The 16,156-nt window shown below is 39.4% G+C and overlaps 1 protein-coding gene across 11 annotated transcripts in view; it reads right to left on the bottom strand.

Moving 5' to 3' along the window:
* ROBO2 (roundabout guidance receptor 2) overlaps positions 1-16,156 on the bottom strand; it is a 1,509,143-nt gene that overhangs the window by 144,482 nt on the left and 1,348,505 nt on the right. For all 11 annotated transcript variants that reach the window (XM_074971504.1, XM_074971513.1, XM_074971584.1 and 8 more), the window contains one exon: positions 3,728-3,855. In XM_074971504.1, coding sequence (XP_074827605.1) covers positions 3,728-3,855 — 128 coding nt within the window. The remainder of the gene's footprint in view (positions 1-3,727; positions 3,856-16,156) is intronic.

Below are 16,156 nucleotides of genomic sequence, written 5' to 3'. Positions count from 1 at the left end.
CTTTACATCATAAAAAAAAAAATAATGGGTTGCTCATTTAGTGCCTGATCCAAAGCCATTTGAAGTCAATAGGAGTTTTTCATTGACTTCAATGGCCTTTGTGTCAAGTCCTTAACACATCTCCACAAACTGTTAAGAATTATCCTATTAGTAATTTTGGCTTATTAACACCCCACCCCTCTGTGATATAATTGTTGATTTGTTAGTGATTTGTCAAATGCCATTACATATGATATTCTAGAAGTAATAAAAAATTCAGAGATAGCACTTCTTGCCCAGTCAAAATCAGTTGGCTAGCATTAGAAAGTTAGCACTATTAAACACTATTATTAATGATCAGTGCTTAAGTCAGTCAAATGCTGCTGCAAATGAAAGATGAAGCATTGCGTGAAGCCATGCGAAAATGGATAGAAGGATGGTTACTTACCAACAGGGCGAGCTGTAGACATTACAATGGTGTGGTGAGAACATAAAAAAGAAATTAAAAAAAAGAAAAGAAAATCTGTCAGAATGCATGACATGTAATGTTACATTTAACTATGGACACTCCAGCGATCTCTAAACTCACCAATGTCAGTGTAAGTAAGAGGCCCGACTTTATTGTTTAATTGAGAGTTACTGTTATTACATTTTTTTTGAGACAGCAGTTACACCGCTTCTGAATAAGCTGGCTGGAACCAATCATCTGAGAAACATTTTTGATAGGTTCATATGTCGTCATCAAGTATCACTGTTAATGCTTGATTGAAGTAAAATAGCTTTGCATTAGCACAAACTTCTAGGCCCTGATGAATACATCCATTCAAGCCACAGACTGGCAAATGTCATGCCAATAAATGAAAGGCATCACTGTCTGATTTAAATACCAATTGAATTTTAAGCATGGCCAGTCAGTACTGCAGTAAGAGCTGGAGAAAAGCCCAAGACACCATTTTCCTATCCATGAAAGCTTACAGCACATCACTTTTTCTTCACTGACAGGGCTGATGAAAATATAACAAATAGGTTGGAATGGCCACAGAGATTTCAATTCAGAGCCGCCCAAATTACTGCTTAGATAAACTTCTACTTCCTAAAAAACTGCTGCTGAATGATTGACAGGTTAATTCTGCTTCAGACTTATATTGAGATTGAAAGCAGTTGCTGCAACAAGTGATTTCTTGATTATAGTAGGAGCTCTTCATTGCACTTGAGTTGGGGAGAGGGCTGTCAGGCTCGCTGTTATTAAAATACAGACATCCCTTTTAGAGGAGCTTAAAATCTGGACAGGAAATTCACTTGAGATTAAAATCTGGGAAGATGAAATTTACCTTATTTTAGCAATAGAATGAGTGTTACCCACCGAGGAGCTACGACATTGTATAAGCAACCAGTTTCATTTGCTCATTTAGGCTCAGAGACCAGGGTCAAACCTATGTTTTCAAGAGCCCCTATGTAAAGTACCATTTAGGCCTATTCAGTTTTCACCCCTCCTATGACCTAAGCCCTGTCTGTCATAACAACCACTCCCTTTAACCATTTCCTATCTGCTACACACTTCAGCGCATGCCAACATCCATCCTCTCCTCTCTTTGTTAGGCTTCATGGGTTTCAGCAATATGAAATATCCTCCCATTTCGTGTACTGGAAAGACAAGAGGTAGAACAGAACTGCAACTTCCGAACCACAGGGCTGAGGGTACAGTCAGGGAATTCAAATTCTGCCATCACCTGTGGCTAATGAGGTCAAATGGAGCCATGGATGCGAGCTGGGTATTAAACTGTGACAGGCAGGTTGCGTATGTGTAACTTTAGCACTGGGTTTTCAATGGACACGTAGGTTACGCAGAATTAGGGCCACCCCACACAGTAAATTCTAAAGCATGTGAGTTGTTTCCCCCCTTTTCATGGGACAAAGTGAATATGATGAAAGTAAGGTAATTTCAAATAATAACTTTTATTAAATACAGTAATGACACAAGCTAACAAAAGTTTGGTAGTTCAGGGTTAAGACCTTCATTAATTAAAATAGGACCAATCCTGATCCCTTTGAAATGAAAGGAAGTTTTCTTAGGGGTTCCTTGTTTCCAAACAGCCTAGAGTGCCGAGCATTCAACATTGAATTTCTTAGCTTTTCTCATTTTCTGTCACATCCTGAATGTTTAATATGCTTGTAATATAGTGGCTTTTTTGTATTGAATAAACACTCTGCCTATGGCCTTTAGATTATAAAGCCAAGAAGAAAAGATAATGGGAAATCTTCTTGAGTGTAGGAAAATCGATTAAATTATATATTTCCTTTTTCCACCTTAATTTGGTCAAGTTCAAGCTCCAGTGAGTTCAGAGGATTTTTGCTTTGTTCTAGCCATTGCTCATATCACAAGGCTAGGTTAGTAAAAAGAAAGGCTTGACCAGATAATGTATACAGTGGACACAGTTCTAGGAGAATTTAAGGCCACTAAACTAATGGCCAGATTTATTGGGTATTGTGATTCCTTCTGTGACAAAGGAAGTGCACACTTTTTGAGAGTTAATTCTTGTGCCTATTTCTATCAAATTACAAAATGGAAAAACAATCCTCATCACAAATAGCATGTAAAGCCATTTTCAGCTTACAACAAGAAAGCCACATTATCACTTATTATCTAAAATGACATTATGGCAATATTTTACCAGATGGATTATCACAATACTCTCTTTTCTTTGTTATATACTAACATCTCCCCCCCTTGCAAAGCCACTGGGTGACTTTTTTTCTTTGAATTCAGCAAATTAAACTGAACTGTGTCCATGTATTAAATGGATGGAAATGGAAGTCGGCCTCTTGGGTCAGTTGACCCCTGTTCTAATAAAGCAATCCATAGAGATTTTGAACATTTGATTTAATGGGGGGGGGGAAGAGAAGATGAAGCTAAAAATGTTTTTATTAACCTTTCACAGCTCTACTGAAACCCTTCATCATGCACCAATAAACTGTGAAATAGTGTCAGTGTGATACCGATTGTATCAAAATTGCGGCTTATCTTTTTTGAACGAAACAAACAATATTTTAACTATTATATTTTATATACTCTTATGGAAATATGTTTTCATATTTTTTCCTCTCTCTCCATAATATTTAACATCTCCGTATGTACTGTCACAAAGTACTTTCTACAAACTCATTAGGCTGCTGGGATTTTAAACCTCCTCACTACAGTATGTAAACATCCAACTACAGTATGTAAACATTAGGTGGGTACCAGTGTCCAAAGGCATTTTCAGAGGAAAATGTTATTCTTTAACTTATTATACTTAACCAAGTCTCTTATTTCTTGGGATGGTACTAGTCTGTCATGTGAAAATAAATGGCAGATGGCTCCATTATGAAATGTTCAAAATTTAAAAAATAAAATAAATATACATTGACTTAAGTTGTTCTAATTTTATTACAGAAAGGAACATGAACAAACAGTCTACACAGGGGAGAAAATACAATAAAACCCACAACTAGACTCATACATACATATGAATTCATGCTTTCAGTTACAAATACTGGGACAGATCTTCAGCTGGGATGAAATCTTTGTTCCATTATAGGAGTTTTGCCCTTAACTTCAATGGGACAAGGATTTCACTGTTGGTGAAAATCAGTATAGCTCCATTGGCTGTGATGGATCTAGGCCAACTTATTCCAGGTGAGGATCTGGCCCACTGTGTAGGAAAATGACACTGAAACATGACACTCTCTCACGTACTATAGCACTCACCTCGAACTGTGAGGGTAGCAGAGGCCTCCACTTTTCCAACTCGATTCTCAGCAATGCATGTGTAGGTTCCCTCGTCTGTGCTCGTGGCCTTTTTAATGCGCAAGGTGTAATCATCTTTGATGTCATATCTGCATTATAGAAATAAGGAAAAGGAAAGACGTTATGTAGCTGACAATAGACGTGGCAAAATTTCTCACCTGGAGTTTACCAATCTGATTCTATCTTGGATATATCTCTGGAAGATAATTTATTATCTAGAGTTAGATAATTCCACCAGGCATTCATCTTCATGACATTTTTATTGCACTATGCATTAGTTAAAAACTTTACAGCCATAAAATTAGTATTGCTATGTTCACTCAGTATTAGGGCTTTATTAATAATATCACTCACTCTGCCCTTGATCTAGAGCAATATGATAAAATTAAGCTATCAGGCATCAGTTATCAATATATGACAGCTTAGGTTTATCATGGCTTTAACTGCATGAGCTGCATATTTTACTTCTGCTGCTTTAAAAACAGTTTTCCCCTAACAGGTCCCTAGTAAAAATTGTCAGCCCCTGAAGGAGGGTGGGACAGGAAATTACATTGCACTCATTTATGCACAATGTACATTGTAAACACAGGCTTTGCAAAGTGACAGTTTGTATGCAAGACACACATAAGTTTCCCAGAAGCACAATGTAATAATTCAACAGAATAGGGAGAGGAGTTTTACTTCTTTTTTTTTTAACAAAGAAGAAACAAACATTTTCCTTGCATTTTTCTCCTTTTGTTTTTTCTTTCTTGTTGTTACTTACTCTTATGCTAGCTCTAAAGCTATTCAGAATGTATCTGCACAGTGTGCATACTTCAGTATGCAGTGATCATTCATTTGTAAAGCTTTTTTTTTTAACTGAAATTCTGAAAGATATTCAGATTTCAATTGCTGTCATCCTGAAAAACACTCACTTGATCAAATATTATGGATGTTTTAGGGCCTGATCCATTGACATCAATGAGAGTCTTTGTCTTTTACTGATTTCAATGGGCACTCTAAGTCCCACAACGATTTTTATGAGGTATATTTTACTCCTGAAATAGTCCCCTTGAATAAACATTCTGTTCGGAGATAACAACCCTATTAACAACCTGAAATTAACTGATTGTGACCATAACATTCAGTTGCAGATTTGTCAACCCTAAGGGGGAAGGATGCTCTTGAGACTAAAGTACGAGACTGGACCTAGAGGGAGCTGAGTCTTATACCTAGATCTTCAAAGACGTACCTTGTGACCCTGAATAATGATTCAATTGCACTCTCCCTCCATTTACTTATCTGTAGAATGGAGACTATGGTCCCAATTCAGCAAAGAAATTAAGCACTGACATAATTTAAATGGCATTTAAGCACATGTGTAAATGTTTTGCTGAATCAGGGCATAATTCAACTACTTCCCTCTGGAGTATTGTGAGGTTGTGTAGTGTGAGGCTGAAGTTATTAATACTTGTAAACCATTTCAGAACCCCAGATGTTAATTTCTGTGTACATGCTAATTATTATGTATTGTTATTACTTTTTTAGTTTGTACTTGTAATAGATGCAGTCAATATATAGTAAAGCTACAGGGATGTTAAACAGTATATTAACAAAATTACTGGAACATTAACCCATGAGTTCTACATGTTGAAATACTGTAAAAAGATCAGTTTTGCTAAGTAAAGCTCAAATTATCAATTAAAATTAATAGTTTCAGGGATAATTAAAAATCAGAATCCCCTTATTTCATATTGTGCAGACCTTTTATTGTGATCTGAGATCATTCCCTTTCATTCTCAATAAATTCATTAGGTAAGAAGCCATATAAAAATAACAAAAAGAACAACTGAGGCTAACCATTCTATTACTGGTGTGCAGGATGGTGTGTAAGTACTTGTCATTTATTTAGGAATCATATTTTGGTGTACTTTTATTCAGTATTTCAGATTTATCTGATGCATAAATGATATGCCAGAGGGAAAAGCGGGAGGGTGCTGCAGTGTATTCCAGAAACTTAGAGCCATATTTGCTGTTGGCATAATTCCACTGAGGTTAAAAATTATGACAGCGGAGAATCTGGCCCTCCGTTCCTTGAGCAGTACTAAGCTATTGTAAATATGCATTTAAAAGCTATATACCGTTATTATGGCACATTTCTTCTGGGATGTTGCACTGAATTATGTAATTTTGCACACTGTGCTGCACCAGTCAATGGCAAATTGAAATCACTGGTTTCATAGGGAGAGAAAGGCAAATGGAAGCAATAACTTCCATAAAATCACAAGAATACAACACCCATTTCTTATACTGATGGAGAAGCTACTGTCTTTGGCAAACAAACTGCTACAGACAAGAGAGAATACTTATTTCCTTGACACAGGGCCAGCTCTAGAGGAGTAAGACACGTGGGGCCACATTCAGTTCCCGTAAAATATTCTGAAATTAAGACTTGCTACCACATAGAGATTAGGTGAGGGTAGGAAAAAAACCTACAGTGCGGGGCAGCAACTGGCCATTTACTTTGCTGAAATGTTTTTGTTTGTTTGTTTTTTAAGGCAAGATAACATCCAAGTGGCACTCTCACCACTGCTGGGCTAAAACCAGACAGGCAGCAGGACTGTGCCTGACTGACTGTTTGAACTCTAATGCAGGCAGTCTGGGACACAACTCTGCAGTCTGCTGTGGGCTGCAGCTGACTTGCTCCTCTTCGTCTCATGGATGTGTTGGTCCTGACATGCCAGCCAGCTGCCTTGTAAGCCTCAGCAGCCTTTATGCTTGCACCTGTCCATCATGCAGATTGTGCAAAGGCTACTAGGTGAAAAAGCCAGCAGCCTGGCATACCAGAACGCAGGACTAGAGCACAACCTTAATCACACACTTGAGGGGTAGAGTAAACATGTCCCTGTCAAGATCCAATCATCAATTACTTCAAACTGAGGTCCAGGCCTTCTTGCCTGCCCACCCGCCAGGGCCTCAGTGGGTTTCTGGACCATCCTGAAAGAGCATGCCATCTAGCAACTAGACCAGTGCATGGAGGCACTCGTGGGACATTACAACCATCTGGTGTCCTAAAACATTGATGCAATGCCCCACAGTCATCTGTTCCATCCACACTGTCCGCACAAGTCACCACAGTTGAATGATAAACTTTGACAGATGAAGCAGGCGGTAAGGAGACTGAAGGAAAATTGGCTCTGAATCTGATTCACAGCAGCACAAATGACCCGGTGCAATAGGGGGTGGGGACATTGAATCTTTCTTCTCCTCCACCATGGTCTTTGTAAAGTCATATCCCACTGAACTGTTGTGGATGGTGAACAATCTAACCAATTCAAACTGCCTTCTCCCAGTACGAAAATTCAGTATCTTCTATTATAAAAAGCTTGCATCTAATTTTGAAGGCAAGATCCCCTGCATCCTTATTCATGTCACTGACCCTCTGGAGCATCACACCTGACCAAATTATGGCCATGCTCAGACCTTAAGGTTCTGAAGGCTCTGGGATAGTCCATTCTAACACTGGACCCCTGTCCCTTACTATTGACGAATGGTATATTACAAGTATTTAAATATTAAAAATGTCATATATGAACAATAACCTAGAGCCCCAAAGAGAATGTTACCATGTGATATCTTTAGTGAACTGAAGATACATAGCATCTTAGCATCATAGCATTTTAAACCATGTGTGTGTGTGTGAGAATGTGTGTGTGTGTAAACCTGGAACAGTGGAAAGATGACAGCACAGACTGGGGAATTTGGTACTTCATTTGCTAGCATGCAGTGACATAACGTTTAATAGTGACAACTAGCAGCCAAGTAATTTATCAGTGAAAACTCTTGACACATACACAGACTTCCTCATGCCACTGATCCATTTCTACCAACAAAATATTAGCACGCAATGATGATTGATTCCATCATGGCTCCAGTTAAGAATGGCCTGAGTCACTGACCCAACCCTATCTAATTAAATACAACAAGTAAATACAATAACTTAGCTTAATTACAATATCATTCTTCAAATGTAGCCCATACATAAGATTTCAAGGAGCTTTAACTTTATGAAAAGTTTGCAGGGTCTGGGTTACTCCATTATTAAGATCATTCAGGGCAGAAAACGGTCTGATAATGAAGGCTAAATTTCTTACAGCACCCATTTTAAAATTAATTGTATCTCAAACTTATTAAGGGAAGAACTTTTAAAGTGTTAGAACATTCATTCTGTACTCAGAGAATAAGTAGGGTAAATTTGGGGATGATACATTGTCCTTGTGTATAGCAAAAAGGCTGAATCTCGGTGTTAAGGAAAAAAAATCAGCTCAATCTTAATTAACTACGGAGTCACAACCAATGCTTGCACAATATGCATAGCGTCAAGAAACACCTTTCAATATACTACCTGAATATTACTGGCTGTTACCCAAGCTGATGCCAAAATTAACTATAATGTGTAGCCCCTAATGTGTAGTTATATGTATTTACTGTCATCTAATAGCTTTTAAATAGTTCTTTTGTTAAACAGTTTGAGGTACTTAACCTTTCACTCTAGCTTACTCTTCAGCCATCAGTACTGAGTTGAGAGAGGATTTTTAAATAAGCAGTCATTATATGTGTGGATACAAAACAGCCACTTTAAAACATCATATAAAATTATTCCTGTTCTACAAGTCACAGTTAGAATGGGTCTGGCTTTAATGAATGAGAAAAAAAGAGAAACCAAGCAGATGAAAAAACATTGCTGGTGAGGAAATTCTAATAGAAATTGGGTGATTCTGATTGTGAAATTTGGCAGTCTCTGGCATATATGAATGCACTCATTGTTGCTGGTTTTGATTAATGACAGTTGTACAATAGTGTGCTGACAGTCCCTGCCATGCAGACATGTTTTTTTCTGATATGAAACACTGCTGAAAAAATGCAACCCAATCAGATTTGGCCCCCGGACAACATGTGCTATCATCACTGTACCGTGAATTGAGATTGATTGGTAACCAGCTGTGACAAAGTGGGGAAATGAAAAGAAAAGAAAGAAAAAGAAAAGAAAACTGTGACAAAACCATTACCATCTGTTTCACCAAATAATAAATAAAACAAAACAAATTAATCTACAATGCTTAAAAATAGTTAATATATTGAGGTTACTGTCATGCACTAGTTTGAATTTATAAAAAAATAAAAAATCTTGAGTTAAATTATTTTTCTTCTCCGCTGCTCATAGTTTTGCCCCATTTCTAAAACTTTATTTGTGTTTTGTTCAGTACCCAATTATCTGTCTGCACTTAACAAATAAAAAGAGATAATGTACTGAAATGATAAAACTTTTGATAATTCAAATGCTGTGTAGGTGACTCTTAAAATGAAGGTTTTTGGATTTGCTATCTTCTATTTCATTAGAGTGTAATAAATGTACACAGTGCTTTACAAAACACATTGAAGGCAAGATTTCCAAAAATGTCCATGCATAGAAAATACACATGTGCTTACATGCCTACTTTGCATGCACAATTAGCACAATTGTGTCTGCAGCTGCAGTCATTACACTCATAGATGGCCTGGTAAATGTCTAACTGGTGATGTGAGCGTGCATTTCCTTTGACTGTGTATTCAATCACTGCAATTGTGAATTCAGATAAGACTCATCAATGGACATGAATTTTAGCATTCATACAGTTCTCCAAATGTGGCCCATAGAAAGTCATGGCCTCTGCAGAAAGCAGTTTCCAAGAGGAAGGACCAGATCTTTCACTGGTGCAAATTGGTGAAACTGACTTAAATGAAGTCACAACCATTCATGCCATCTATGGATTTTTTCCAAAGTATGTTTGTGACATTATCTTTATTAAAAAGAGAGTGTGTGTGCAGACTTCTTGTAGCTACTACAAAAATTGAGATATTTTGCTCCATTTTATAAGCCTATAGTTTTGGGGGTTTTTTTGGTCAGGCTGATTAACAAGCAAAAAAGAAAAGTTCCAAGAAAATGAAGTTAATTTATAATGGAAAGCTGGGATTACAGGTGCACTCCACCACATCTGACCACTTCACATGTTTACATCTGAAATTTCACAGTGCTGTAACCGTGGGAGTCCTGACCCAAAAGGGAGTCATGGGAGGTTGCAGGATTGCCACCCTTACTTCTGCGCTGCTGCTGGCGGTGGTGCTGCCTTCAAAGCTTGGCAGCTAAATGGCACCAGCAGCAGCGCAGAAGTGAGGGTCACAGGATGGGGGGCGGTCATCACTTTTGGGGGGGCAGAGCCTGGTCCCCCCGCAACAGCCTGCCCAAGGCCCCTTTAGCCCGAGTGCTAGAACAGGAACCAGGGAGGGGCAGGTCTGGGGACACCCCAGCAGGGGATTCCTATCATGCACTGGGCCATTCCTGGGGTTGGGTAAGACCCACCTCTGGGAACCTCCCTTGGTTGCAGACAGCTCTGCAGCTGCTGTCTGGGAGCTCAGATCTGAAGGCAGCACAGAAGTGAGTTATACATAAGATATATGTGTGGATACAAAACAGCCACTTTAAAACATCACATAAAATTTTTCCTGTTCTACAAGTCACAGTTAGAATGGGTCTGGCTTTAATAAACGAGAAAAAAGAGAAAGTGTGCAGATGAAAAAACATTGCTGGTGAGGAAATTCTAATAGCAATTGGGTGATTCTGACTGTGAAATTTAGCAGTCTCTGGCATATATGAATGCACTCATTGTTGCTGGTTTTGATAAATGACAGTTGTACAATAGTGTGCTGACAGTTTATATATGCTTTAACTTACCTTCATATGTGGGTGTGTGTATATCTAAACATAAAACACACACACACACACAGAGCTTTAAATAACCTTTATGTATCCTTGAGTCTGGGGATCCCAGGTGCTGGTGTGGTTTTGAGATGCATCTTAGAGTCAACTCAGGACCATTCTAAATTGAGCCAGCCGATAATAGCCCTCAGTGCGTCAGGAGGGCAGGTGTACCATGGCAGTCTGCTGCACAAAGTGGCTAGCTGTACACTCCCTTGCCCCGGGCATGCCTCCTACACCAGCGGCAGGGTAGATACACAGTATAGGATCTGATATGCTTTTCCTGTATCACCCTGGAATTCACCATGCCATGGAAATCCTCAGGTAGCTATTTAAAATGGCTTCCTGGTGGTTTTTCACTTGCAAACCATGTGAAGTGGCCACAGTAGGGCCCAAGATCTGGACCAGGGACAGAGCTAAGTGGCATAAGTTATTATTCACATCTGCTATTGGCACATTAAACACTTGGAAAGAATTTTTTGGCTTCATCTGAAAACATTTATGGTTTGCTATCAGCACATTTTTATAATTAAAGTACCATTTACAGTATTAATTGCAGCAATATAAAGTACAAAACCACATGCTCACTATGCCTTAAACCAACACATGCTTTTGGCATTTCATAGAGTGGCCTGAAATATGTTAAAATAATATTAAACTCTAACAGTTACATTCATTGTGCATAATTGCTTCAAGTTCTGAAGTAACACGTGATTTTTCTCCGAAAGCAATGGATTCTTTTGTTATTGATACTTATACAGTGCCATAAGTCACACACACATATATATGTATGTACACATCATGGAGAGCTCAAAATCTAAATAACACAAAATTCAAAAGTGATGGTTATAGATAAAAAAGGGTAAAGAATGGGAAAGATAATTCATAGCAAAAGACAAATGAAGCGCGTTAAGTTTTCTTTCTTTAAAAGTGACAGTAACTGGAAAGAGACATTGTCATGGTTCCTTCCCCACTCTGAACTCTGGGGTACAGATGTGGGGACCTGCATGAAAGACCCCCTAAGCTTATTCTTACCAGCTTAGGTTAAAACTTCTCCAAGGCACAGATTCCTTTCTTGCCTTGGGATAGCTGCCACCACCAAGTGATTTAACAAACAATCAGGGAAAGGACCACTTGGAGTCTTATTCCCACAAAATATTCCCCCAAGCCTACGCCCCCTTTCCTGGGGAAGGCTTGAGCATATATCCTCACCAACTGGTTACAAAGGGACTACAGACCCAAACTCCTGGGTCTTAGAACAATGGAAAAAATCGGTCAGGTTCTTAAAAAGAAGGATTTTATTTAAAGAGAAAAAGGTAAAAGAATCACCCCTGTAAACTTAAGCTGGTAGTTAACCTTACAGAGTAGCAGAAAATTCAAAGAGCACAGAGGAACCCCCTCTAGCCTTAGTTTCAAAGTTACAACAAAACAGGGATAAACTTCCCTCTAGCAAAGGGAAAATTCACAAGTTGAGAAAACAAAGATAAACTAATACGCCTTGCCTGCCTGTTACTTACAAGATTGAAATATGAGAGACTTGTTTAGAAAGATTTGGAGAATATGGATTGATGTCCGGTCCCTCTTAGTCCCAAGAGTGAACGACCACAGAAACAAAGAACCCAAAAGAAAACCTCTCCCCCCCACTAGATTTGAAAGTATCTTTTTTCCCCATTGGTTCCTTTGGTCAGGTGCCAACCAGGTTACTTGAGCTTCTTAACCCCTTACAGGTAAGAAGGAATTTAGGCTACCCGTATGGTCATGACAGACGTGATCAATGCTGGAAAGCTAGCCTTAAAGTTTAGGTGCTCAGAAGCGATGTGAGGAAGAAGAGAGTCAGGATGCCATTCTTTTCCACAAAGAAGTTCTCTCACAGAGAGTGAAGTAAATCTGTAACACCAAAATATATTCAAAGGACCAAATGTTTGTGTTTGACTAAATGGCTGAAGGTCTTATTAAAAGGATATGGAGTCTTTCACCTCACCTCTACATTACCTTTTCAGTTACAGACAAGGTCAGTATTGACTGGAAATTGTTACCACCTGATGACTAAGTGAAATACCTTTGTGGTCTCACTTCAGCTCCTGACAGACAGTTTTCCATGCCAGAAAAATCAGAACCAATTGTCATCCTTGTTAGCAGTCTGACATAAGAGGCCACATGGGCAGCAGCGATACAAATGTCCCCAGTGCCTGACAAATATACCTCAATGCTGATGTAAAGGACCATTGACATAAAGAAGGGTAGGTCTCCACGCCAATTCATTATGGGTATGTGTACACTGCTGCTGGGAGTGAGCCAGACTTGTGGCATTGTGGCACCAGCAGCAGCTCAGCCTAGCTATCCATGCTCAGACCCATGCTTCCCCTGGTGCTGCAACATCCACACAGTTATTTTTAGCACACTAGCATGAGCCCCACTACCAGAAGTCTGTCTACCCAGGCTGGGAGGCTCGCTCTCAGCTGCAGCCTAGATATACCCATAATGAATTGGCATGGAGACCTATTCTTCTAGCTCTGAAATGGTTCTTTACATGAGAGTTGAAATGCATTTGTCAGGCACTGGGGACATTACTGCTGCCCATGTCATAATTCATCTGTCAACAGAGGACTCTCAAGTCTCAGGGTTGTCAATCTTGTACTTTTCACAGCCACAAAATTCACTTTAAAAAAGGGGGGAAATACTCTTCTGTGTCAATTTCTGCTTATAAATTAAAAAAAAAAAAAGGATACAGCAATGGCTGGAATCCAATAACCAAGTCTGAGCCAAGATCAGCATCTTGAATTCACTAAACATGCTTCTATACAGTTAAAAGAAGCATTTTCTAGAAATCTGAACATGCTGCTTGTTAACATTCTGAAATGAACAGAATTTGTGTTGGCTAGTCTATGCTTCTTTGCCTTAAGTGTGATGATTAACTATAGTAGTCTTGTCAGTGAAATTAACTGAAATATTTTCTAATCTCTATTGTAAATCAAGAACAAAGCATAAAGTGGTCACTAAAGAGGAAATTATGTTAATGTTCTAATTCAAGCATTTTTTGATGTTACAGTTGAACTCAAAATCATGTTATTAAAATCAGTTGTTTCGCAATTGCTGAACTGGTCTCAGCACAAGACCTAACAACAAGAGCTGGCACATGTCAGAGGTTTGTTGGTTCTTACAGTACAAAAATTCTTCTGCAGTGGTTCCATGGGCAAACTCTAATTTCTTCTAATGAGATACTCATCCTTCATATCCTTTACTGGGAGGGGACATACTTAAAATAAGAGAGGAAGTCTCCCTGTGTCCCACCTTCCAACGGTAACAATGAGCTAGTGGTTACTGGTCCTAATTCCAGTTTGTGGAGAATCCATCTTATTTCTGGTTTCAGAGTAGCAGCCGTGTTAGTCTGTATTCGCAAAAAGAAAAGGAGTACTTGTGGCACCTTAGAGACTAACAAATTTATTTGAGCATAAGCTTTCGTGAGCTACAGCTCACTTCATTGGATGCATTCAGTGGAAAATACAGTGGGGAGATTTATATACACAGAGAACATGAAACAATGGGTGTTACTATACACATTGTAACGAGAGTGATCAGGTAAGACGAGCTATTACCATCAGGAGAGCGGGGTGGGGGGGGGGGACCTTTTGTAGTGATAATCAAGGTGGGCCATTTCCAGCAGTTGACAAGAATGTCTGAGGAACAGGGGGTGGGATGGGGGAATAAACATGGGGAAATAGTTTTACTTTCACATTTGGGGACAATGTATACCTTCAAATCAGCGGCACTGCTATGGGTACCCGCATGGCCACACAGTATGCCAACATTTTTATGGCTGACTTAGAACAACGCTTCCTCAGCTCTCGTCCCCTAATGCCCCTACTTTACTTGCGCTACACTGATGACATCTTCATCATCTGGACCCATGGAAAAGAAGCCCTTGAGGAATTCCACCATGATTTCAACAATTTCCATCCCACCATCAACCTCAGCCTGGACCAGTCCACACAAGAGATCCACTTCCTGGACACTACGGTGCTAATAAGCGATGGTCACATAAACACCACCCTATACCGGAAACCAACTGACCACTGTTCCTACCTACATGCCTCCAGCTTTCATCCAGACCACACCACATGATCCATTGTCTACAGCCAAGCTCTACGATACAACCACATTTGCTCCAACCCCTCAGACAGAGACAAACACCTACAAGATCTCTATCAAGCATTCTTACAACTACAGTACTCACCTTCTGAAGTGAAGAAACAGATTGACAGAGCCAGAAGAGTACCCAGAAGTCACCTACTACAGGACAGGCCCAACAAAGAAAATAACAGAACACCACTAGCCATCACCTTCACCCCCAACTAAAACCTCTCCAACGCATCATCAAGGATCTACATCCTATCCTACAGGACGACCCATCACTCTCACAGATCTTGGGAGACAGGCCAGTCCTTGCTTACAGACAGCCCCCCAACGTGAAGCAAATACTCACCAGCAACCACACACCACACAACAGAACCACTAACCCAGGAACCTATCCTTGCAACAAATCCCATTGCCAACTGTGTCCACATATCTATTCAGGGGACACCTTCATAGGGACTAATCACATCAGCCACACTATCAGAGGCTCGTTCACCTGCACATCTACCAATTGATATATGCCATCATGTGCCAGCAATGCCCCTCTGCAATGTACATTGGTCAAACTGGACAGTCTCTATGTAAAAGAATAAATGGACACAAGTCAGATGTCAAGAATTATAACATTCAAAAACCAGCCGGAGAACACTTCAATCTCTTTGGTCACTCGATTACAGACCTAAAAGTTGCAATTCTTCAACAAAAAAAACTTCAAAAGCAGACTCCAAGTAGAGACTGCTGAATTGGAATTAATTTGCAAACGGGATACAATTAACTTAGGCTTGAATAAAGACTGGGAGTGGATAGGTCATTACACAAAGTAAAACTATTTCCCCATATTTATTTCCCTCCCCCCACCGCTCCTCAGACGTTCTTGTCAACTGCTGGAAATGGCCTACCTTGATTATCACTACAAAAGGTTCCCCCCTCCCCCGCTCTCCTGCTGGTAATAGCTCACCTTAAGTGATCAGTCTCATTACAGCGTGTATGATAACACCCATTGTTTCATGTTCTCTATGTATATACATCTCCCCACTGTATTTTCCACTGAACGCATCCGATGAAGTGATCTGTAGCTCACAAAAGCTTGTGCTCAAATAAATTTGTTAGTCTCTAAGGTGCCACAAGTACTCCTTTTCATCTTATTTCTCTTTCTCTTCTGAAAGAGTTTCCATGCAATTCTTTCCCCACACAAATTAAAAAAAAAAAGGTCTTATTAGTCAATCCCAGCAGTGTAATTATTTATCAGAAACCCAAATTACTTCATGTCCTTGAAAGTGGGTAGTAAGTGTCATAAAGGCAGGCTTCCTTAGCATGAACTCTAAGAACCTGCTCAACATTCCTGAATGTTAGAAGCAAATGTTACAAACAATCCAATTACCAAGCTTTTTAGTTTGGTATAGCCAAAATTTCCCAATATTACATAGGGTAATAGACTGGAACAGGTCATATTAAGAATTTTTAATTTGAATGCAATTCTA

The sequence above is a fragment of the Natator depressus genome, chromosome 1, assembly GCF_965152275.1.
Source record: "Natator depressus isolate rNatDep1 chromosome 1, rNatDep2.hap1, whole genome shotgun sequence".
Taxonomy (NCBI): Eukaryota; Metazoa; Chordata; order Testudines; family Cheloniidae; genus Natator; species Natator depressus.
The sequence above is the reverse complement of the archived record's forward strand: the minus strand, read 5'-3'. Positions and strand labels throughout refer to the sequence as shown.